The sequence below is a fragment of the Pseudophryne corroboree genome, chromosome 4 (genome assembly GCF_028390025.1).
Source record: "Pseudophryne corroboree isolate aPseCor3 chromosome 4, aPseCor3.hap2, whole genome shotgun sequence".
Classification (NCBI taxonomy): Eukaryota; Metazoa; Chordata; class Amphibia; order Anura; family Myobatrachidae; genus Pseudophryne; species Pseudophryne corroboree.
In genome coordinates this window covers 60154397-60180994 of record NC_086447.1, presented here as the reverse complement: position 1 = coordinate 60180994, position 26598 = coordinate 60154397, and the positions used below count along the sequence as shown (strand labels likewise).

The 26598-nt window shown below is 44.0% G+C and overlaps 1 protein-coding gene across 1 annotated transcript in view; it reads left to right on the top strand.

The window, feature by feature from the left end:
- The window catches only part of PINX1 (PIN2 (TERF1) interacting telomerase inhibitor 1), a 197333-nt gene extending 174394 nt beyond the window's left edge, over positions 1 to 22939 (top strand). The window contains exon 7 of the mRNA XM_063915085.1: positions 20280 to 22939. Coding sequence (XP_063771155.1) covers positions 20280 to 20870 — 591 coding nt within the window. The 3' untranslated portion in view covers positions 20871 to 22939. The remainder of the gene's footprint in view (positions 1 to 20279) is intronic.
- Positions 22940 to 26598: the final 3659 nt, after the last annotated feature.

Here is a 26598-nt window from a genome sequence, read left to right as displayed (position 1 = left end):
TATCTATCTATCTATCTATCTGTGTAGATATTTAGATACCTATATATTTCCTTTGTGGAATATTCGTACAGCACTCGGGATTAGATTGCTTATTTTAAGGCTGGTTTGTGGATCATGTTTTTACTTACAAAAAATTGAAGCAATTTATCCCTGATTGCCGTTCCGTTTCCACAGCTTACGAGTACACTCTCTGGTACCTGGTACATTATCTTGTCGAATTGGGGATTCTACCTTCTCCTAAGATATACTGTATATGCCATTTCTCCTAAACAACACAAATATATATGTGTGTGTGTGTGTGTGTGTGTGTGTGTATATATATACATATATATATATATATATATATATATATATATATACACGTGTGTGTGTGTGTGTGTGTGTGTGTGTGTGTGTGTGTGTCTATATATATGTGTCTATATATATATATATATATATATATATATATATATATACATACACATACTCACACACATGTATAAAGAGGAAAAGGATATTGATTTGACCTATACATATTTATAGATATATAATGACACGTACGTATATGTTATACAGGTTGAGTATCCCTTATCCAAAATTCAAAATCATAAATTTTTTGTTCCCCGAGATAGATATATATATATATATATATATATGTGCCAGTAGAGGAATGGGCGCACTTGGGTTGTTTTTCCACCCAATATTCAATGGGGAAAAACAGCAGTCTCCCTAAGATATTTACTCCTAATTCGTGAGCATAAAACCACATTTAACATGTTCCATGTAAAATTTATTACAACATAAAAGCAATGATACAAAACGTTATAGTATCTCTTCTTGCAAGAAGAGATACTATACCGTTTTGTATCATTGCTTTTATGTTGTAATAAATTTTACATGGAACATGTTAAATGTGGTTTTATGCTCACGAATTAGGAGTAAATATCTTAGGGAGACTGCTGTTTTTCCCCATTGAATATTGGGTGGAAAAACAACCCAAGTGCGCCCATTCCTCTACTGGCACATATTTGTATCTTTTTAGTCCCTCCTAACAAGGGACTTAGTGGAATTTGGCAGCCTTAACCCAATCCTTTCTCACTTTCTGTTTAATAGCGCAAAAGGGAGAGTATCTGTTTTGTCTATATATATATATATATATATATATATATATATATATACACACACACACACATAATTTACAATATATATGTCATTATCTCAGTAGGGGACCCAAAAATGTGGGATTTTGGATAAGGGATACTCAACCTGTATATGGAGAGCTGTATAGTGGATGTTCACATGTGTATATATACATTTATGACCTTTATGTATAGCTGTAAATATATTCAGATTACAGATTTAAAAAAATATTCACCCCTTTGCCATTTTTTACATTGTGTTGTATTACATGACAGCATAAACATGGATTTGTTTGGACGCTCTCCCCACTGATCAGCGCAATGCAATTGTAACGTTTTCCTTAAGGACAAATAACTAAGCTTCTTGCTGTTAGCTGGTAGAATAATCAGCGGCAGCTGCAGCTGTGCGTGTCGGCGTCTGCCTGCGGTACACACCTCTGCTGTACACTCCTCGCTCCATTACTGCATTATTACTCCGGCTCCAGTACTTGTCAAGGAGTCGGCAATTTCCAAATAATTCTGCATTCTCAGTGGGACGGAAGTCTGGGAGCTGACGGGTCCAGTCCAGGATTATTATATTATTATTATTATTATTATTATTATTATTAGTGAATTTACACCACATTACCACAGCTTTGGCTACATTTGAATGTATCAACTACTGTAAATAAATACCTTGTTATTCTGCAGTTAATACCCTGCTGGAATATAAATGTCTCCAGTGATTAGTCCCTTTTGGAGAGATTATATTTCAAGCGCATGGTCTATTGTTGTCCCAATTCCGTCACAGTTGGCATATGCCACGCATGGCCTAAGAGGTGGAACCGTTTTAGAGGATAGCCTATTCCAGGCAAACTCACAATACTCAGGATGGACTTGACTGTAATCGACAGGATATTAGTCATTTTTTAAATCTTATGTCCATTCCCTTAGTGAAACTTTCCCCCCCGAAATGCCTTGAATGGTTTTTGGTTTTCATGATGAAACGCGCTTGTAACTGTGCTAACCAACTGCGGAACCTCTCACAGACGGGTGTATTTATTTTTAAATTAATTGAACCACTCTTTCGATCGTATTCAAGTAGACTCCAGTTATTTATGTAACTTTCTAAGACAATAAATTGAACTACGATTTATTATCTTAGCAATACCTATGTGATTAATCGTCTTATTATTATTTTTAAATGGGAAAAGCTTTGGAATTTTCTTTTGCATTATAAACTATATTGGGGTAAGTGGCTATAAGGGTTCTCAAAGTTTTTAATCCATTTTGATTATTATGGTGTAAGGTAGGAAAGTCTGCCATTTTGTTATTGGATCTTGAAAGTGCCTGGCTGAAAAACACGACCTTCCATATATTCTTCTGCACAATTCCATCGGCCCTTCCAAAGTTTCCAATGGACAAGTACGGCTACGTAATATTCGTTGGGTAAAGTGTGTTTTCATTGGTATGGCTCGTGTGCTCCTTCTCAGACATTCAAATGTACATTCTCGTAAATCACCAAATATTTATACGTATCTGCATTAACCGCAGAGCAGTAAACTGGATTATACTATGCAGGGAGGTTGCTATTATAAATATAATAAGCTATAAAACACTTTGCCAAGGCATTCTGTAAAAGTGAAGGAAGTGCGGGTGGGTGTAAATGATCCTTAAATTGGTGGTGAATGAACTATAAAATAAATACCGCCGCAGATAACTCCATTTTACCACCACTGTGTAAACTTGCCAAAGCAAATCTTTCATGTAATATTTCAATTTACTGAAATCCTGGGTGGAGGTTCAATTGGACGGAGTTTTGTCAGATGTTAGATTAGGAACCCCGGTTCACACTAAGCACTCGCGGGCGTTCGAAAAGATGTTGCAATGTTAATAAATTTAATTTAGTCTACTTGTAATAGAATTCCTACGGACTTGCTCACACAGGACTGTTCATCCCCGAGCTGCTGGAAAAGGTATAATGAGTAAGTAGGGAGCATTTTGATCATTGCAGAAAACCTAGATTGGTGTACGTGTGTAATTGTGTGTGCGAGAAAACTCATCCCAGTGTTACACATCCCTCGCTCAAGGACACAGCTGAGAAATACGTCACCAGGAATGTACAGTTTACACCAGGACCACAGATTGCTACTTCCTCAGATCAGTTTGTTCCATTTGGAGATGGCAGGAGTTAAAAAAAAAATGACTTGAAAAAAAATAAAAATGTCCTCTTTCACGGTTGGAGAATAGGCAGGGCTGACCAAATGTAAGCGCAATTATGTTGGCTCTTGGGACAGTACGGAACAGCAGAACGCAAAGACTGTGCATCTCGGAAGAGTAGTGTTTCCGTGGTGAATACAGTGTTCTAGAGCGCGCACAGGATGGTCCTTCATTTCTTATGACCGAGAGCGGCAAATACGTCATTTGTCCTCATTGTAAAAAAATATATCACAATGAAAAAAGTTAATTTCAAATGTAGACGAAAATTGAAGCCAAAAGGGTAGTTTATGAACGTTTAATCTTTTACTAAAGATTAATATACTGCTCCAGCTTTGTGGGATATTCTGGAAAGTTGGCAGGAGCTGAAGTTGAAATGAAATATGGTGTAATGGTGAGGTATGGTGTAATGGACACATACAATTGACAAATATTTTTAAAATAGATTTTTTTAAATGTATTTTCTGAAGTTTAGAAGTTATTTGACTTTTTAACTTAAAATGCGCAAATTGGTTTAAAAGAAAGTTTAAAAACAAAAGCTACTACACAACTTTATTTCTATTTTAGAGGAGATACTGTATATACTGTATATACAGGTACAACATCGATTTATCTGGCACCTGATGGTCCGTCACCTATTTTAATCCAGACACATCAGGTGCCGGGGTAAATTAGGCTGCAGGAGGTTTAGGTTCTGCGGGGGGGGGTTAGTTAGGCTGCAGGGGGTTTAGGTTCTGCGGGGGAGGGGGGGTTAATTAGGCTGCAGGTGGTTTAGGTTCTGCGGGCGAGGGCGGAGTTAGGCTGCAGAGTAGGGGTGGGGGGGGGGGGGGGGGGGGGCTCAGGATCCTGCTGATGCCACCTGCCAAAATGGGCAATCCGGTACAGTGCTAGAACGAGCTGTGCCGGATTATCTGTGTTGTACGTGTGTGTGTGTATACACTAGCGTTTGCCCATGGCTTCTCTCATATGGATGTCTGTTATTGCTCAGCAGAATTACATTTACGGAGACAGCAGTGCCATCTAATATTGTGATGTACATTTTATATTGTACACATTGATCACAACATTTCTTTGTAAACAATATTTGCAGTGTTTCCTTCAGGTATTAACACAAAAAGATTCTTGGGGCTACTAACTCGTGATCAAACCACGTAAATCTGCCCATGGGAGGAGCAGCTGGTCCTGAGATCTACGCCTGCAGCCCCGAGTGTTTGCCCCTGAGGCTTGTTGATCGTCATAGCAAAGCAGATGCTCACAGGATGAATTGAAAAGGAAAACTGTTGTATACGTGGTATAAACACAGCCTCACCTGTGCACATCCCATTATTATTATCATTTATTTATATGGCGTCACATGGGATCAGCAGCGCCCAATTACAGACTAAACAAATAAACAAAACACGAAGACAGTGACTTACGGTTCAATACAATATAGGACACGGTCAGGTTATATAAACATAGCTGTGTCCGTAAACAGCACTGAAATAAGTACCAGGGTGGCAGAAAACCTAAGGATTTGGTGCCATCAAAGGGAATATTGAAAAGAAGATAGGTTAAGTAAGAGATGTAAAAGCACATGAGGGAAGAGGGCCCTGCTTGTGAAAGCTTACATTCTAAAGGGGAGGGGCAGACAGATGGGGTAGAAAGTGAGCGTGGGCCACAGAGGATGAGTTTTGGCTGGGTTTGGTGAAGAAGTGTGTCTTGAGAGCCCGTTTGAAGCTTTGTAGAGAAGTGGAGAGTCTGAGGGGGAGACATTAGAATCTCTGCCTCCATTAGTTTCTTCTGCACAGCAGTCACTGTAACTTGGGTGGAGTCAAGTTCCGCAGAAGCATGATCGGAACACCAACTTTCAGTGCGCCGAGTGTCAAGTGTCTAGTTTTTCCTGTTTTGCTCCTCTCCCTGATGACACTTTGGGATCATACAGACCTCAGTTTCTTTCTAGGTCACTAAGCTATACAATAGTGAAAACGGGAGCCGGTCTGTAGGTCGGCAGGTCAAAAGGTCGACATGAGTTTTTCACAATTTTTTCTTTTTTGAACCTTTTCATATATAACGATCCACGCGGACTACGATTGGAATGGTAATCTGCGAGCCATGCGAGGGGACACGGTGCACTAATTGGGGTTCCCGGTCACTCCACGAAGAAAACTACACCAAAAAAACCACAAAAAACTCATGTCGACCTTTTGACCTAGACCATGCCGACCTAAAGATCCTGTCGACCTAGAGACCCTGTCGACCTAGTTACTGTCGACCTAGTTACTATCTACCTTCCATACCACACCCAGTGAAAACGGCATCCAAAATAATCCAGAGTTTTTGGCGTGATGACGTAACGAACATACAAAAGTCCTCAATTATTTTTTTTATCGTCTCCATAGTTTATACACAGTCCCTAGAAGTTTATTTCTCAAACAACAATTGCTATGTACAGACACAACCCTTACAATTTTACTATATTTGTGTATGTATGTATATGTGTGTGTGTGTGTGTGTGTGTGTGTGTGTGTGTGTATATATATATATATATATATATATATACAGTGGTCGAAGTGGAAATTTTGAAGGGGTAAGCAAAAGTCAAGGATGTAATTATGCGCGCGCGCTCCAGAAAATGGGCCTGGTTACCCAAAGGGGCGTGTCCCGTGTAGTAGAACCCCTTATACTATCTAGTACAGGTGCCCCTTTCACTTTATAGCACACGGTATGAGCTGAAATTCACATTATAGCACACGGTACGAGCCGAAATTCACATTGTAGCACACTGAATGAGCCGAAATTCACCTTGTAGCACACTGAATGAGCCCAAATTCACATTGTAGCACACTGAATGAGCCCAAATTCACATTGTAGTACACTGAATGAGATGAAATTCACATTGTAGCACACTGAATGAGATGAAATTCACATTGTAGCACACTGAATGAGCTGAAATTCACATTGTAACACTGAATGAGCCGAAATTCACTTTGTAGCACACTGAATGAGATGAAATTCACATTATAGCACACTGAATGAGATGAAATTCACATTGTAGCACACTGAATGAGCCGAAATTCACATTGTAGCACACTGAATGAGCCGAAATTCACATTGTACCACACTGAATGAGCCCAAATTCACATTGTAGCACACTGAATGAGATGAAATTCACATTGTAGCACACTGAATGAGCCCAAATTCACATTGTAGCACACTGAATGAGCCGAAATTCACATTGTAGCACACTGAATGAGCCGAAATTCACATTGTAGCACACTGAATGAGATGAAATTCACATTATAGCACACTGAATGAGATGAAATTCACATTGTAGCACACTGAATGAGCCGAAATTCACATTGTAGCACACTGAATGAGCCCAAATTCACATTGTAGCACACTGAATGAGCCGAAATTCACATTGTAGCACACTGAATGAGATGAAATTCATTGTAGCACACTGAATGAGCCGAAATTCACATTGTAGCACACTGAATGAGCCGAAATTCACATTGTAGCACACTGACTGAGCCGAAATTCACATTGTAGCACACTGACTGAGATGAAATTCACATTGTAGCACTGAATGAGCCGAAATTAACATTGTAGCACACTGAATGAGCCGAAACTCACATTGTAGCACACTGAATGAGCCGAAATTCACATTGTAGGACACTGAATGAGCCGAAATTCACATTGTAGCACACTGAATGAGCCGAAATTCACATTGTAGCACACTGAATGAGATGAAATTCACATTGTAGCACACTGAATGAGATGAAATTCACATTGTAGCACACTGAATGAGATGAAATTCACATTGTAGCACACTGAATGAGATGAAATTCACATTGTACCACTCTGAATGAGCCCAAATTCACATTGTACCACACTGAATGAGCCCAAATTCACATTGTAGCACACTGAATGAGATGAAATTCACATTGTAGCACACTGAATGAGCCCAAATTCACATTGTAGCACACTGAATGAGCTGAAATTCACATTGTAGCACTGAATGAGCCGAAATTCACTTTGTAGCACACTGAATGAGATGAAATTCACATTATAGCACACTGAATGAGATGAAATTCACATTGTAGCACACTGAATGAGCCGAAATTCACATTGTAGCACACTGAATGAGCCGAAATTCACATTGTAGCACACTGAATGAGATGAAATTCACATTGTAGCACACTGAATGAGCCTAAATTAACATTGTAGCACACTGAATGAGCCGAAACTCACATTGTAGCACACTAAATGAGCCAAAATTAACATTGTAGCACACTGAATGAGCCGAAATTCACATTGTAGCACACTGAATGAGCCGAAATTCACATTGTAGCACACTGAATGAGGCAAAACTCACATTGTAGCACACTGAATGAGCCGAAATTCACATTGTAGCACACTGAATGAGCCAAAATTCACATTGTAGCACACTGAATGAGACGAAATTCACATTGTAGCACACTGAATGAGATGAAATTCACATTGTAGCACACTGAATGAGCCCAAATTCACATTGTAGCACACTGAATGAGCCGAAATTCACATTGTAGCACACTGAATGAGCCGAAATTCACATTGTAGCACACTGAATGAGCCGAAACTCACATTGTAGCACACTAAATGAGCCGAAATTCACATTGTAGCACACTGAATGAGCCGAAATTCACATTGTAGCACACTGAATGAGCCGAAATTAACATTGTAGCACACTGAATGAGCCAAAACTCACATTGTAGCACACTGAATGAGCCGAAATTCACATTGTAGGACACTGAATGAGCCGAAATTCACATTGTAGCACACTGAATGAGCCGAAATTCACATTGTAGCACACTGAATGAGACGAAATTCACATTGTAGCACACTGAATGAGATGAAATTCACATTGTAGCACACTGAATGAGCCCAAATTCACATTGTAGCACACTGAATGAGCCGAAATTCACATTGTAGCACACTGAATGAGTCCAAATTCACATTGTACCACACTGAATGAGCCCAAATTCACATTGTAGCACACTGAATGAGCCCAAATTCACATTGTAGCACACTGAATGAGCCCAAATTCACATTGTAGCACACTGAATGAGCCCAAATTCACATTATAGCACACTGAATGAGCCCAAATTCACATTGTAGCACACTGAATGAGCCGAAATTCACATTGTAGCACACTGAATGAGCCGAAATTCACATTGTAGCACACTGAATGAGATGAAATTCATTGTAGCACACTGAATGAGCCGAAATTCACATTGTAGCACACTGAATGAGCCGAAATTCACATTGTAGCACACTGACTGAGCCGAAATTCACATTGTAGCACACTGACTGAGATGAAATTCACATTGTAGCACTGAATGAGCCGAAATTAACATTGTAGCACACTGAATGAGCCGAAACTCACATTGTAGCACACTGAATGAGCCGAAATTCACATTGTAGGACACTGAATGAGCCGAAATTCACATTGTAGCACACTGAATGAGCCAAAATTCACATTGTAGCACACTGAATGAGACGAAATTCACATTGTAGCACACTGAATGAGATGAAATTCACATTGTAGCACACTGAATGAGCCCAAATTCACATTGTAGCACACTGAATGAGCCCAAATTCACATTGTAGCACACTGAATGAGCCCAAATTCACATTGTACCACACTGAATGAGCCCAAATTCACATTGTAGCACACTGAATGAGCCGAAATTCACATTATAGCACACTGAATGAGCCCAAATTCACATTGTAGCACACTGAATGAGCCGAAATTCACATTGTAGCACACTGAATGAGCCGAAATTCACATTGTAGCACACTGAATGAGCCGAAATTCACATTGTAGCACACTGAATGAGCCGAAATTCACATTGTAGCACACTGACTGAGCCGAAATTCACATTGTAGCACACTGACTGAGATGAAATTCACATTGTAGCACACTGAATGAGCTGAAATTGTGACAGCAGGGACAGCCAGAGTGACGACAGGGAGAGTGGCGGCAGGGGGAGAGACAGTGACGGCAGGGAGAGAGACAGTGACGGCAGAGACAGTGACGGCAGGGAGTGTGGCGACGGAGAGTGACAGTGACGGCAGGTAGAGAGACAGTGACGGCAGAGACAGTGACGGCAGGGAGTGTGGCGACGGAGAGTGACAGTGACTGCAGGGAGAGTGACAGTGACGGTAAGGAGAGTGACGACAGGGAGAGACAGTGACGGCAGGGAGAGTGACGACAGGGAGAGTGACGACATGGAGAGAGACAGTGATGACAGGGAGAGTAACGACAATGACGACAGGAAGAGTGACGGCAGGGAGTGTGACGATGGAGAGAGACGACAGGGAGAGAGACGACGGAGAGACAGGGACGACAGGGAGAGACAGTGACGACTGAGAGTGACGACGGAGAGTGACGGCAGGGAGAGTGACGACGGAGAGAGACAGTGACGGCAGGGAGAGTGACGACAGGGAGAGTGACAACATGTAGAGAGACAGGGACGACAGGGAGAGAGACAGTGACGACGGAGAGTGACGACAGGGACAATAGGGAGAGTGACGACAGGGAGAAAGACAGTGACGGCAGGGAGAGTGGCAGAGATAGTGACGGCAGGGAGAGGGACAGTGACGGCAGAGACAGTGACGACAGGGAGAGACGGTGACGACGGAGAGTGACGACAGAGAGAGAGACAGGGACGGCAGGGAGAGTGACGACATGGAGAGAGACAGTGACGACAGGGAGAGAGACAGTGACGGCAGGGAGAGAGACAGTGACGGCAGAGACAGTGACGGCAGGGAGTGTGGCGACGGAGAGAGACAGTGACGGCAGGGAGAGTGACAGTGACGGCAAGGAGAGTGACGGCAGGGAGAGTGACGACATGGAGAGAGACAGTGATGACCGGCAGAGTGACAACAGGGAGAGTAACGACAATGACGACAGGAAGAGTGACAGTGACGGCAGGGAGTGTGACGATGGAGAGAGACAGCGACGACAGGGAGAGAGACGACGGAGAGACAGGGACGACAGGGAGAGACAGTGACGACGGAGAGGGATGGCAGGGAGAGAGACAGTGACGACAGGGAGAGAGAAAGTGACGGCAGGGAGAGAGAGACAGTGACGACATGGAAAGAGACAGTGACGACGGAGAGTGACGACAGGGACAATAGGGAGAGTGACGACAGGGAGAGAGACAGTGACGGCAGGGAGAGAGACAGTGACGGCAGGGAGAGTGGCAGAGATAGTGACGGCAGGGAGAGGGACAGTGACGGCAGAGACAGTGACGACAGGGAGAGACAGTGATGAGTGACAGTGACGGCAGGGACAGTGACAGTGACGGCAGGGAGAGAGACAACAGGGAGAGACAGTGACGACAGGGAGTGTGACGACAGATGACGGAGAGACAGGGACGACAGGGAGAGACAGTGACGACAGGGAGAGAGGTGACAGCAGGGGAACATTACCTCATTTGTTGCTGGCAGCAGTGAGCTGTGGGCTGCTGGTGACGCTGGCAAGTGGCTGGCGCCGGGCGGCTGGTGAGCGGGAGCGGCGGTGAGTGGCTGTGAGCTAATACAGCACTCTACACAGCCGCCGTGCACGGATGGGGAGCACCATGTGCAGCAGGATGCCACTTCCCTCGCCTCCTGCTGCACTTTCATGGGCTCATTTCCGGGTCAGTGGAACAAGTGGCGGTATACCATACCACCGTATACCGCCCCACTTCGACCACTGTGTGTGTATGTGTATATATATATATATATATATATATATATATATATGTATCTTACTTTTGTCTGCATTTGTTTTAACTATTTATTAAGAATTTTGTTATTATAGACATGAATTCAAAGCTAGTCATTAATGTCCATGCTATTTCCAGTTCTTGGTGCCAGGAATACCCCACTGCTCCGTTTCCTCTTGGCCGATGGTATTAAAAGATGAATGGAGGGGGGTGGGGGCTTGTCCCCATCCCTTTTTAGTATTTGAATGTGTTTCTCTGCTGTTATAGAATTTCATCCTCAGTGTAAGGAACACAAACCTGGAGCGCTGCTTCTATATCTTTATTAATACCTGACATCCTCTGCATACATGAGGGAAAAGTGTTTTTATAGGTTAATCACGGCTGTCGGTGGTGAGCGCCTCCTCTGCGCCTAGACCTGACTGATATTACAGAGCTGTGTTTTAGGTCCCTGCTATACAAACAGTAGCACTTCTGACAATGCACACACACGCTCTTTGTATGCTTGTGGTTTGCCGGTGCTATTGCACACCTCAGACTTGTCTCAACAGTGACCTGGAACCTTACACCTCCTGCTAACAGGTGCTGAAGTTGTTTGTCCTGCTCACATGTATAAGGAAAACTCCTTTGGTAGAAGTCAGAGGTAATTAGCAAGGGGCAGCAAGAGGCCATGTGGCAGTTGTGATGGTTAAACTTGACACCGTTTGTTTCCCTGAAACACCCAGACATAGGTAAAACGTGTCTTGGCAAGGTAGAAAATGTATGACCTGGGTCTGTTTTATATATATCTTTGTGGCATTGCTGATTTCTAGCAATCGCTCGTGCACTGGTTTGTAGGACAGATCTTCCAACACTTATCTGTCTGTTTTTTATACAATGTACGTGGACCTCCTCATCTGATTAGCAGTAATGACTGACTGTGCAACTTCCTGCCAGGCTGCTCCTGGCTGCTCCTAAATCTCTGCTCCTTGGATTTATATGGGCGATATCAACAAACAAATTTGACCAGCATAGACACATTTGTAGCCCTTCAATGATTGCCGTAGCCCAAGTGGCCAATGAGTCATCAGATGACATCTGTCCGCTCTCTGCCAACCACACTAAAGGGCCCTACACACTTGCCGAGAACGATGATAGATATGAACAATATCGTTCAAAAATGATAAATCGTTCATATCGGTCAGTGTGTATGCATAAACGAATGATGCGCGGCCCTGCAATCGTTCATCATTGATCTATCTTCGTTTATACATGCAAGTCAATTTGGACAATATAGGTCTATGTACTCACATATTGTCCAAATCAGCCATCGATATCGTCCAGTGTGTAGGCAAAAATCGTTGGTGAAAATAATCGACCAACAAAAATATTGTTGGTCGATAACATCGCTGAAATCGCCCAGTGTGTAGGGCCCTTAAGAGTCGTGTTATCTGCCTACTCTACTGGCCAAAACGAGAAATCGATGTCCACCGCACAAGATGCCTTTCGCACCTGGCCAGCTTTTACTTAGACATCTGAGGATACAGCCAGTATGCCGGGTGCTTCATGCACCATATTTACTATTATGCGTTTATTATTTTCACATACAACTAAACGTTTGTAAGAAAAAGAAAAAGTACCCATGCAGAACTCTGCTGCTCTTTGTCTCAAGATGGTTTAATGATTAAAATGGCCATAACTCCACCGGAACACTTTGGAAGGCCAGTCACTGATAAAGTTGCCATGGATGTATGAGCAGGCAGCCCGGGCTGCAGACAGTAGGGGTGGCAGGGGCACTGAGATGGCATGGGTCTCAACATGATTAATGTTTTCCCTGTCAACTGAATGCTTTCCTAGGGCTGGCACCGAGCTGCCTGTCTCCATGCCCTGCTGGATCTGTGTGCACTGGCCCATGTTTATTAAATTTCTTATCAACATAAAAGTTGGTGACCACGGGGTTCTTTCTTGTAGGATCGAAACGCCTCTCTAAGCCTGATCGCTGCAGCCAAGAGTGAGGGGAGGGGGGGAGGAAGAACGTGTTTGTGCTGAGAAGAATTCTTACAGGAGCATTACTTCATATCAGTAGTCGGTTACAGTCATTAACCTGTCAGATTGGGAATTGTGAAGAGTGAGTGGAGACGGGCGCTGCCAGTGTTCAGCACTGGGGGAGTGCCTGCTGATTGGCAGGACTGGGTCAGCTACAGAATGGTGGCTTACCAGGCCGTGTACACGACTTATACATAACACTGTATCAGAGGTCCAGCAGCCTCTTTTCTCCCTCATCTAGCTGTACAAAGCTTGTCGCTTTTTATACTTAAAATACTGCACCCCTAATCTCCAAATAGAGGGACGCTTGTAAGAGGGTTCCCATTTCCGAAAGTTCATGCCTGACCCATTTGGCTGCTCAGCTGCCCCGACTTACTGAATCCGTCCTTGTATGGACAGCTAATTACTTAGTATTCACCCCACTTCCTTGTGCACAGACTATTTGTGGTGCTTATATTTCTCACTTTTTAATATGGGTTATGTATACATTTATTATACCAATAAATGTATACGTAACCTGGTTATTGTATTCTAACCCTTAAAAACATGGAAAACGGTTGTTGTTCAGCTGTGCAGTGTGCCACATGCAGCAGTTCATCTACCTTCCTCCAGGAAGGGTCTCTTAGGGTACATCAGTTCTCCCCCAGAAGCTGTAGCGTAGGTTAGTGCTGGGAACTCTCCCATCACTGGTCAGCATCAAGCCCCTGTGTCCAGCAGTCATGCAGGACCTGGAGCACACGTCACAGAGAGCACGTTACCATCCATTTACCCGTAGAACTAACTTACAGCACATGCGTGTGACATACACAATGCAGGCATGTTTCAGCAAAGTTCTTGCTCTTTCGGTAAATTCCTCGAATTGAAGCTGAGAGCTGTCACCATCCTCCTGTGCTGTTTAGAGCTACACAGAGATGGATGTGTATTTTGCTCCCTGTTTTTGTAAATGGGACCTTCAGCATAGCCATCTTAGCTGTAAAGAAGTGCATCCTGTGCACTACATCAGCAGATCGGTAATTGGAGCTTAGTGTGTGAGGCCCGGTGTTATGCTATGCAGAGGACCATCCTCTTCTGGTAGTAGAAGAAGGGTTGTTAGTTACCAAGTTTTGGGAGGAGGTTTCAAGGTCTAAAATAGATTGTAGTGTTCTACTGAGGCTGAAGCATCTTCTGCAGTTCTCCCGGTCCGCTATGAGCTCCTGTTGCTCTGTCTGGGTGACCTGTACATCAAGAACCACTGGCTGTTGTTGATCATAGGCATCCATTGGCTTTATATGCCAGTGCATCTACACAAATCCTAATGGCGCTGATCTCTTGAGAAGGAACAGAGAGCGTGTCCATCAGATCTGTCTTGGTTTCCTCCCTGAATGAGATGAGGCAAAGCAAAAGTTCCTTGGTGCAAGGTCTTGCCCCCGAGGCTTGCACTTTGTCTCCATTTGTGACGGGAGCAGCACTATGCCTTACTAGGAGGCCGCTCCTTTGTTCAGCCACAGTATTAGGCTCTCTCATTGTGAAAGTCTCTACTTCTGGGGGTTGTGTATGGGTGTATAATGGAGTTTACATCTAATTACCCTCAAGATCCAGAAAGCCCGGATATCAACCAGCTGTGGTGCCAAGCCATGTGCCTTTTGCCCTGTAGTAGTTGTATTATTCATTTTTAAATACCACTGCAACTTACATTCTTGTTTAAGCATGCAGGAGCAGGTAATACTACTGTTATTATCATTTATTTATATAGTGTCAACCAGGTCTGTACAATCAGGAGCTATGTACTCATTCTCATCGGATCCTGCTTCAGTGGAGCTTATGATCTAGTTGACTGTCGGTGGTGCACAAAAGTGCAAACTAGCTCGGGCCAATTAGTGAGAAGCCAATTAACATACCAGTATATTTTTTGTACCCTGTAGGAAACACAGGAATATGGGGAAATGAGGTGATCCTTCTGTTCCACACACAGAATCCTGCCATTTGAACGAAGATAACGTTTAGAAGTGTGTCTAAAAGTGCTTCAGCTACACCCTTTAATGCACGTGGGCAATAGGTCCCCTAGGCTAGATGATTGACGTAGGAAAAAGTTGTGATATGGAACTTTTTGAAATCCTAGTTTTGTGCTGCTATTTTCATGGGGTATTAGGTTTAAAAGCTATCATTGTCTGCCTCTGACGGACATATGGCCAATAGCCTATCGATCAAGCAATATATCATCCCTTCCTAATGATGCCTCCCAAGGGACGACTCTAACAAAACTTTGACTTTGATGTATCTGTTGGATGAAAGGCTACCAACATGCCAAACTTTAGAACTTATATTTAAAATCGGCTACTGACACACAAATGAATCCCCATATCTGTTTTTAGTAAGACTCCAGATGAATGAAAATAGAATTATCTGGGAAAAAAGATCATTTAATTGGAAGGTTAACCCCTTGGGGTTCTTTCTTTGTTTGGGTTTTTTTTTTTTTTTTACATCTTTTTAACGTATATTATAAAGCAGTATGCCAGATAGTAACACACCTCAGTGCAGATTATCGTAAGTAGTTACTTTGTCTCCATGTTACAGGAAAGGTTACATTGTGAAGAAAGTAAGTACTGGTTACCGCACGTAGATTGCTGGCCAGGGTAACCTGATCTATCCTTACATTTTACATGAAATACTTTGTAAAAGAAAAGAGAAACTCGAAGTGTAGCAAGTAAACAAAACAATTATAGGCTATGTGCGTATGTCGCATTACTGTGTCGGCACATCATTACTGGCATTGGCTTCCACCACTCAGAAGGGACACCTGGCAGGATAGGCTTGCCTTCTAATCGACGAGTAAGATCTAGATAAAGAGAATTTGTTGGCAAATAAGATCCGTGCGGCCCATCTAATGTGCCTGTTTTAGTCCTAAAGACCTCAGACCGTTTGTTTAGCATCATTTCATATACACGGTAGACCTTATGTCTATCACAAGTATTTGTGCAATCACCCCCTATAGACTATAGCACCAGTGCCAGAGTCTACTGCATATATCTGCGTGAAAATGGTGTCGGAGACTTTCCCGGTAATTTCCTTAGTGGCAGTCGCTGCCAGCGGCTAATTATTTTTCGCATCACCCCTTCTTTAAGCTTTACATATTCATGTTCATTAGCCGTTCCAGTAAGTTGTTTTTTGTTGTGATGTAGACCATGCACCATTTTTGGATCACTTCTTAGAGCAATTCTTTTTCATGTTCTTCTGGAGATGTAACCTCCAGACCTAATTGTCTATCTAGGTCATAGATAGCAACATCACCACTGCTCACTCTCTGCTACTATTTCCTTACACGTCTCACTGGCCTTCCCCATTGCTTTGCTGCATTGCCTGTCTATCTTATTTCATTAGAAATAGTGATGCATAGATTATTTATTTATTACCAGTTATTTATATAGCGCACACATATTTCGCAGCGCTTTACAGGGAATATTTGCCCATTCACATCAGTCCCTGCCCCAGTGGAGGTCACAGTCTATATTCCCTATCACATGTACACGCACACACATTCATACTAGGGTTAATTTTGTCATAAACCAATTAACCTAACAGCATATTTTTGGACTGTGGGAGGAAACCGGAGTACCCGGAGGAAACTCACTCAAGTACGGGGAGAATATACAAACTCCACACAGTTAGGGCCATGGTGGGAATTGAACCCATGACCCTAGTGCTGTGAGGCAGTAATGCTACCCATTACACCATCCGTACTGCCCATTAGATCCCTTTCCTCCTTGTTACACAACATTTTGAGGTCAATAGTATTATATTCAGCCTTTTGAACCTTGACTTTTGTGCTTTCTCTGAGGAGTGTGCCCGATCTTTCCCAGCTGACGAAGTCCAACTGGCTGGTCTGCAGCTGCAGATCCTTGTTTGCTTTGACTTTTCTGAAGCTGGACCACTCGTTCTGGGAGCGGTCCTGTTAGTGGTGACTGGTTGCAGAATTTGTTATAGGAGTAAACTGCTCCCCTTTAAGCTCTTTTAGAATCCTGATATATACTGCTCAAAAAAATAAAGGGAACACTAAAATAACACATCCTAGATCTGAATGAATGAAATATTCTTATTAAATACTTTGTCTTTACATAGATGAATGTGCTGACAACAAAATCACACAAAAATTATCAATGGAAATCAAATTTATTAACCCATGGAGGTCTGGATTTGGAGTCACCCTCAAAATTAAAGTGGAAAAACACACTACAGGCTGATCCAACTTTGATGTAAAGTCCTTAAAACAAGTCAAAATGAGGGTCAGTAGTGTGTGTGGCCTCCACGTGCCTGAATGACCTCCCTACAACGCCTGGGCATGCTCCTGATGAGGTGGCGGATGGTCTCCTGAGGGATCTCCTCCCAGACCTGGACTAAAGCATCCGCCAACTCCTGGACAGTCTGTGGTGCAACGTGGTGTTGGTGGATGGAGCGAGACATGATGTCCCAGATGTGCTCAATTGGATTCAGGTCTGGGGAATGGGCGGGCCAGTCCATAGCATCAATGCCTTCGTCTTGCAGGAACTGCTGACACACTCCAGCCACATGAGGTCTAGCATTGTCTTGCATTAGGAGGAACCCAGGGCCAACCGCACCAGCATATGGTCTCACAAGGGGTCTGAGGATCTCATCTCGGTACCTAATGGCAGTCAGGCTACCTCTGGCGAGCACATAGAGGGCTGTGCGGCCCCCCAAAGAAATGCCACCCCACACCATTACTGACCCACTGCCAAATTGGTCATGCTGGAGGATGTTGCAGGCAGCAGAACGTTCTCCTTGGCGTCTCCAGACTCTCTCACGTCTGTCACATGTGCTCAGTGAGAACCTGCTTTCATCTGTGAAGAGCACAGGGCGCCAGTGGCGAATTTTCCAATCTTGGTGTTCTCTGGCAAATGCCAAACGTCCTGCACGGTGTTGGGCTGCAAGCACAACCCCCACCTGTAGACGTCGGGCCCTCATACCACCCTCATGGAGTCTGTTTCTGATCGTTTGAGTAGACACATGCACATTTGTGGCTTGCTGGAGGTCATTTTGCAGGGCTCTGGCAGTGCTCCTCCTGCTCCTCCTTGCACAAAGGCGGAGGTAGCGGTCCTGCTGCTGGGTTGTTGCCCTCCTACGGCCTCCTCCACGTCTCCAGATGTACTGGCCTGTCTCCTGGTAGCGCCTCCATGCTCTGGACACTACGCTGACAGACACAGCAAACCTTCTTGCCACAGCTCGCATTGATGTGCCATCCTGGATAAGCTGCACTACCTGAGCCACTTGTGTGGGTTGTAGGGAGGTCATACAGGCACGTGGAGGCCACACACACTACTGAGCCTCATTTTGACTTGTTTTAAGGACATTACATCAAAGTTGGATCAGCCTGTAGTGTGTTTTTCCACTTTAATTTTGAGGGTGACTCCAAATCCAGACCTCCATGGGTTAATAAATTTGATTTCCATTGATAATTTTTGTGTGATTTTGTTGTCAGCACATTCAACTATGTAAAGAACAAAGTATTTAATAAGAATATTTCATTCATTCAGATCTAGGATGTGTTATGTTAGTGTTCCCTTTATTTTTTTGAGCAGTGTATTTCCCATCTGACCCGACTGACTTCTTTTCTTTCAGCTTTGAGATCTCAGTCCGGGTTCTCTCCTCTGACTACAGGACCTTTCCTTAATGGCTAAGGGGTCTATTTACTAAGCTGTGGATGGAGATAAAGTAACAGCCAATCAGCTCCTAACTGCCATGTGTTTGAAAAATGACAGCTAGGAGCTGATTGGCTGGTACTTTATCTCCAGCAACTTTATCTCCACCCAAGGCTTAGTAAATAGACCTCTTGGGCATTTCTTCCACCTGATGACTTATTTCTTATATCTCCTTCTGCCTAACCAGATATATTACGTTCTCATCATTCTTCTGAGTCTATTTGTTTCCTATAAGCCTGGGTTTCTTTTTTCTTTTCTTTTTTTTAAGCTTTTACAATGTTTTGCGCTTCCTTTGTAAGACAGATTAACAATTTCCTTGTTTTTTCTAAGCTGCCTGACAGCTCAGATCATTTAGACGTGTGCGCATGAAATATCGTGTACACTCCATTCAAATACCAACGTATTGCTTTCAAATATTCCCAATGCTACAAGGTCTGCTGTCCTGAAACCTACTGGCTACATTCTCATGTGTGTCATCCCCTGTCTGTACACTGGATCACGCTGGCTGGTGCACTTTGCGCAAGTTCTCGCCTACGTCACTATTTGGAGGTATAAATTCAGGAATGGTGTCTTATTCCTGCAAGGAATCTGAGATGTCCCTACTCCTACTCCTGCTGTATCTGCAGCAGACCCAGACATTTGTATTATCTATGCATTCATCTCCATTTGGTTGTGAGCTCTAGAACTCATCCAATTCCATATCAATATCAATCAATATCCAGTTCCTCATCCTGTCTTCACGGTCTGTAGATCGCCCCAGCAAAAATTTAGTTTCCCCCTCAGTTTCTAGGGTTGACTTTTGACTAATTTTGGCCCGTGTGGGTGTGTTAATGAAAATAGATTGTAAGCTTCGTTGAGGCAAAGACTGATGTGAGAGAATCCATTATCTGAATATAAAGTGATGTATGATATATAATATAAAGGATGGTGGTGATTGCATACTTGGACATAGCCGTGAATCTCTCCAGGGCAAACCTTTTTCTAAAGTGTAAGAGGAATATCCACATACTGTCTCGTGTCTCCACCAAGTCTCCGAGGGGCCAGACAACCCTTTGATATAAGATACTGGATCAATAACCTTAAGTATGAGATCTTTACTGAGTTTTAGGCTGTACTCTCATTGATTAGTATTCCAAATATTTGATCATATTATCACTATCATTCTACACCATTACGTATAAAGTGCCAGCATATTCCATTGCGCATTACAATTGGGAACAAAGCCGTAATACAATAAGACTGTAATAACAGACAAAAAAGAGATAAGAGAACCCTGCTCGCAATCGTACAATCTATAGGGATAAACGGTCTTCCTATAGTAAATTGCACTGATTGGGGTATTGCTTCTGCTGATACATACAATACACCTCTACATGAAATTCCTTAATGTTTGTAATATTTAGGAAAATTGGCATTTCTTTATTCTGTAAAAGCCTACTAATCCCCAGTAACCAGCAATATATTGTCAGGAACTTGTTGAACATTTGTTAAAGAATTCTCACTCTGTTTCATTGCAGGAAGAGGCCGAGGCCAGCCCAGAGGAACGCCAGGAAAAGGAGAGTCGGAGCCGCACCACGGAGGTAGAACCTGGAAACACAGTGACCAGTTCTCTGTCGGTGAATGAATACTTTGCCAAGCGGATGGCAGAGCTGAAGAAATCCCAGGCCAGGCATTCTGAGCGCGCACTGGATAACACAGAGACGTACGCTGCCGACAGCATAGAGGGCTCTACACAGGAGACAAAGAAAAAATCCAAAAAGAAGAAACGCTGCAGGGAAGAACGCAAGTTATCACCGGACTGTCCTGAAGAGCCGGAACTGATGAGTAGCACTGGAGGTGGTGATTATGTGCATTCAGAGTCTCAGGAGCCAAGGAAAAAGTCAAAGAGCCAGAGAGAGGACAGAATGACGCACTGTGAGGAGATGGAACATTCGGAGGGGCAGGAGGAGGAACAAGCGAAAGATGAGAAACTAAAAAAGAAGAAAAAGAAAAACAAGAGGAAGAGAAAGACGTCCAAATTGCATGAGAAGGAAGAGGAGTCTCCCACTCACGAGCAGAATTGTGCCGTGAAACCAAAGAAAAAGAAGAAGGGGAAATCTGATGCTTAGTACATATTGGGGGTTATTCAGTAAGGATTGCAGATTCTGCTGTTTAGCAGAATTTGCAATCCATTGTCTCACATGCTGGGGGCCGGCCATCGCAGGGCAAGGCCGCCCAGCATGCAGCCCACCCACTGTGATCACGCTGAAATTGTGGAGGTCTCCTGCTGGCGCAGCCGGGTGGTCTTCAGTTTGCCGGCGGCCGGGCTCCCGACGACCAGCATACCAGCGCCGGAATTCCGACCGCCGGCATACCGACAGCTTTTCTCCCTCTTGGGGGTCCACGACCCCCCTGGAGGGAGAATAAATAACGTGGCGCGCGTAGTGCCCGCAGCGTGGCGAGCGCAGTGAGCCCGCAAGGGACTCAATTTGTGCTCGCCCAGCTGTCTGCCGGCGATCAGGGTTCCGGCGCTGGTATGCTGGCCCCCGGGAGCCCAGCCGCTGACATACCATACTACACCCAGCGCAGCCTGTCTGCGATGGCAGGAGACCCGCCGCCATTTTTTAGTTTGGAGCGGTTGGCAGCTGCCCCAAAAATGCAACTGCCCCCCCCCCCCGTTCGCGCCGCCATGACCCGTTGGTTAAGTGACGCCCCCGCAACACTCCGTTTCCGCCTCGTGGTTGTGATGCAAGCTGTATGACCCCCATTGTACTGTACATCCCGGTATTGGAACTTAATATGAATTTTCTAGTCTTTTTATTCATTCACTCCTGTGGTTTGATGAATTCCAGTTTTCCAGTTGCCTGTCACTACTGACTATATCGCTGGGAAAACAGAAATACATTACTATAACAGCCTGTAATATAGTTTAAATAGACTCGTATTCATTACACAATGAATTTATTTATGCAGTCGTTACCCCATTTATAGCTTGTGAGATATATAGCTTGTTTTGCCCCGATTGTACACTTTAAAGGGGTTGTTCTTGAGAATCGCCCCATCATTCATGGTACACTAGGTTTCACCTGATGTATGTAGCATTACTTTAGGGTCTTCCCCTGGGATGCACACCATTACACAGTAATGCATGTCACTCCTCTCTGTGACAAAATGGGGGGGGGGGGGGGGCGTTATGTGTATCTGGCTGTGTAACTTGTCCCAGTCCTCCATCACACTTGTTAGACTTTTTGCATGGCAGGTATTACGTAGGGCCATTCCATTTGTGACATTTTAAAATAAATCTGTAGCTGTGTATCTCTTGAGTTTTCAACATGGGTTGACTAGTTAAATTATAGCTCTTTCCCATAGGTTTTCAGATATATAACACAGGCTCTTAATTTGGAGTTAAGGGGAATTATCAAGTAGAAGTTTCTGTTACAAAATGGTGGTGCACTTGGCTTGCCCCATACGTGACAACTACATTAGAGATACTGTGTTTGGTATAACGGAGAGGAAAAAAATTCTACCTAAAAAAAAAGTCTAGTTTGCCACTTTGCTATTACATCCATCTTCCTCGTGCTACGTTTTAACAAAAATTGATATGTGAAAATGTTGACAGTGGAATGGCCCAGTAATTGATTTGGTGCTGTAGCCCAGGAAATGGTCCAGTGATGGTGGGAAGAGAGGAGGAGAGTGCAAGGTTAGTTAGGGACTCAATCTTCTCAGGGCAGCTTCTGATTCGCACACATGACCCAATGCACAAGCTCTCATTGGACGATTTAGAACTGCTATGTGGGATCTACCCGGCTGCAGAGCGCTGAAAGATGATCAGCAGAGGCCTCGGCTGTAATGTCTAGATACAGTGACTGGTGGTGCACCCAGGGAAGGGACTCCCACCAACGACCTAATATGGGGAATTATCTAATTAAGTTTGGGGTGATTTAAAGTGGGAAATTAATTTTAACATTCAGTTTTACAGCTGCAGCCTTGAAGGAAAACCTGGGGAATTGTGGAATTTTTTAAAAATATCTATTTACAGAATCCAGTTGACAACGGCAGACATGCAGAAGATCTATGATACAGTATGAACATATGGAGACTATCCGTGCTGTAAAATCTATGTACTTCTGCATTCATTAAAAATACTGATTGTATAAAAAAAAAAGAAACTAATAAATCCACTATGATTTTCTAAAAATGTTCCTGGCATCATTATACTATATCCACTTCCTCCTCAGCATTATTATACTGCGTCCACTTCCTCTCAGCATTATTATACTGCATCCACTTCCACTCAGCATTATTATACTGCATCCACTTCCTCCTCTCAGCATTATACTGCATCCACTTCCTCCTCTCAGCATTATACTGCATCCACTTCCTCCTCTCAGCATTATACTGCATCCACTTCCTCCGCTCAGCATTATTATACTGCATCCACTTCCTCTACTCAGCATTATTATACTGCATCCACTTCCTCCGCTCAGCATTATTATACTGCATCCACTTCCCCCACTCAGCATTATTATACTGCATCCACTTCCTCCTCTCAGCACTGGTATACTGCATCCACTTCCTCCGCTCAGCATTATTATACTGCATCCACTTCCTCTGCTCAGCATTATTATACTATATCCACTTCCTCCGCTCAGCATTATTATACTGCATCCACTTCCTCCGCTTAGCATTATTATACTGCATCCACTTCCTCCGCTCAGCATTATTATACTGCATCCACTTCCTCCGCTCAGCATTATCATACTGCATCCACTTCCTCCGCTCAGCATTATTATACTGCGTCCACTACCTCCTCTCTGCATTATTATACTGCATCCATTTCCTCCTCTCAGCACTGGTATACTGCGTCCACTTCCTCCGCTCAGCCCTGGTATACTGCATCCACTTCCTCCGCTCAGCATTATTATACTGCATCCACTTTCTCCGCTCAGCATTATTATACTATATCCACTTCCTCCGCTCAGCATTATTATACTGCATCCACTTCCTCCGCTCAGCATTATTATACTTCATCCACTTCTTCCGCTCAGCATTATTATACTGCGTCCACTTCCTCCTCTCAGCACTGGTATACTGCGTCCACTTCCTCCGCTCAGCACTGGTATACTGCGTCCACTTCCTCCGCTCAGCACTGGTATACTGGGTCCACTTCCTCCGCTCAGCACTGGTATACTGCTTCCATTTTCTCCGCTCAGCACTGGTATACTGCGTCCATTTCCTCCGCTCAGCACTGGTATACTGCGTCCACTTCCTCCGCGCAGCACTGGTATACTGCGTCCACTTCCTCCTCTCAGCATTATTATGCTACATCCACTTCCTCCACTCAGCATTATTATACTGCATCCACTTCCTCCTCTCAGCATTATACTGCATCCACTTCCTCCGCTCAGCATTATTATACTGCATCCACTTCCTCCGCTCAGCAGCATTATACTGCATCCACTTCCTCCGCTCAGCAGCATTATACTGCGTCCACTTCCTCCGCTCAGCACTGGTATACTGCGTCCACTTCCTCCGCTCAGCACTGGTATACTGCGTCCATTTCCTCCGCTCAGCACTGGTATACTGCGTCCACTTCCTCCGCTCATCACTGGTATACTGCGTCCACTTCCTCCTCTCAGCACTGGTATACTGCATCCACTTCCTCCTCTCAGCATTATTATACTGCATCCACTTCCTCCTCTCAGCACTGGTATACTGCATCTACTTCCTCCTCTCAGCACTGGTATACTGCATCTACTTCCTCCTCTCAGCACTGGTATACTGCATCTACTTCCTCCTCTCAGCACTGGTATACTGCATCCACTTCCTCCTCTCAGCACTGGTATACTGCATCCACTTCCTCCGCTCAGCACTGGTATACTGCATCCACTTCCTCCTCAGCGTTATGCTGCATCCACTTCCTCCGCTCAGCACTGGTATACTGCATCCACTTCCTCCTCAGCGTTATTATGCTGCATCCACTTCCTCCGCTCAGCACTGGTATACTGCATCCACTTCCCCCACTCAGCGTTATTATGCTGCATCCACTTCCTCCTCTCAGCACTGGTATACTGCATCCACTTCCTCCGCTCAGCACTGGTATACTGCATCCACTTCCTCCTCAGCGTTATTATGCTGCATCCACTTCCTCCTCTCAGCACTGATATACTGCATCCACTTCCCCCACGCAGCGTTATTATGCTGCATCCACTTCCTCCTCTCAGCACTGATATACTGCATCCACTTCCTCCTCTCATCGTTATTCTACCACAGAAAAGGGACACACGAGGGTCTTGTTTCTAGGGGTCAGGATATCAAGGTGCCTCCCTGTTTTGGTGTAGGTGGTCTTGAAGACCTTTTTGCACTCTTAGGGACCTTATGGTTAGGAGGTGAAAGGGGCCTTTCTCTTTTTGTAGAGCATCCAAAACCCAATTCCCCAGCACAGCACTGGGTGACTGAATGCACATCATGCACTTAGGGCACTTCCAACACTGTACATTACATGAAATGTGTATCCCGTACTGCCACCAGTGTGACTGTATTTGACCCCTCTGCACACTGGTTGTCTGCTTACCGAAATGATGCTCCCAAAATAAAAATACTTTCTTTTGTTGGGGGGGAAAAAAGGTGCAATTAAAGGATTATATTAATCTCTGCCAGGCTTATAAAACAGAGGTTCCTGTTGATTTGTAGCCAGGTGTCCCTTCTGCCAAGCAGGTACGTGCAATGCACAGCATAGGTCCGTAAGAAGTCACCACAAGAGTGCGTTCTGCTGGCAGTGCCATTGTTTGTGTGTTTACTGAGGTCTTGGCATTGCCTGCAGTATTTCTGTACAGCTGCTGGATGCGTCTCCTGTAGAGCTGGGGTGTCGTACGTAATTGGGTTCTGAACTCTGGAAAGAAGATGGCTCAGATTCCCACCTGTGTTTTATATCAGGTAATACAGGTGCTTTGATGTCAGACGTTCATACAGAGTTTGAACCCTAGCTTCAGTTAGTGGCTGCAACGCTATGAGCATAAATCAGATATAAAATAGATTGTGTGCTTTTCCAGCCTGATTTGTTGCGGTTATGGAATAACTGTAGTTGTACATTACGGATTCAGGACAAGAAGTAATGCTCTGAAATATAACCAGGTAGAAATATTCATTTTTCTCTAAAAAAAAAAAAAAAAAGTTTACTTTTATGTGTATTTTATTTTAATAGTAGTTTTTTTCATACAAAAACAAGGATACAGAAAGAAACCAATTAGGGCAGGGAATGGGAAACATAAGGAACTGGCACAATGTGATAGTTGTAGATATTCTTGCAACATAGAAACAAATGAATAGATTGTTTTGAACTTAATTAAGGACTTGCGACATAATAAGATTGGCAGCTTACATGGGTCCAGGGCTACTCTAGTAATACATGTATCACAGGGCCGGATCTAGACCTTACGGTACCCCGGGCGAGAAAATAGGGGCGTGGCTTCACGGAGAAGGGGCGTGGTCAGTTATGCTCTCTGTAGCTGTGCCCACAGTAGTATTGCTCCCAGTACTGTGCCCCCTTTAGAGTTGTGCCCCAAGTACTGTGCCCCCTAGCTGCGCCGTTTACAAAAAAAAATGTAAAAATAAGAATTTACTTACCGATAATTCTATTTCTCGTAGTCCGTAGTGGATGCTGGGGACTCCGTAAGGACCATGGGGAATAGCGGCTCCGCAGGAGACAGGGCACAAAAGTAAAAGCTTTAGGATCAGGTGGTGTGCACTGGCTCCTCCCCCTATGACCCTCCTCCAAGCCTCAGTTAGGATACTGTGCCCAGACGAGCGTACACAATAAGGAAGGATTTTGAATCCCGGGTAAGACTCATACCAGCC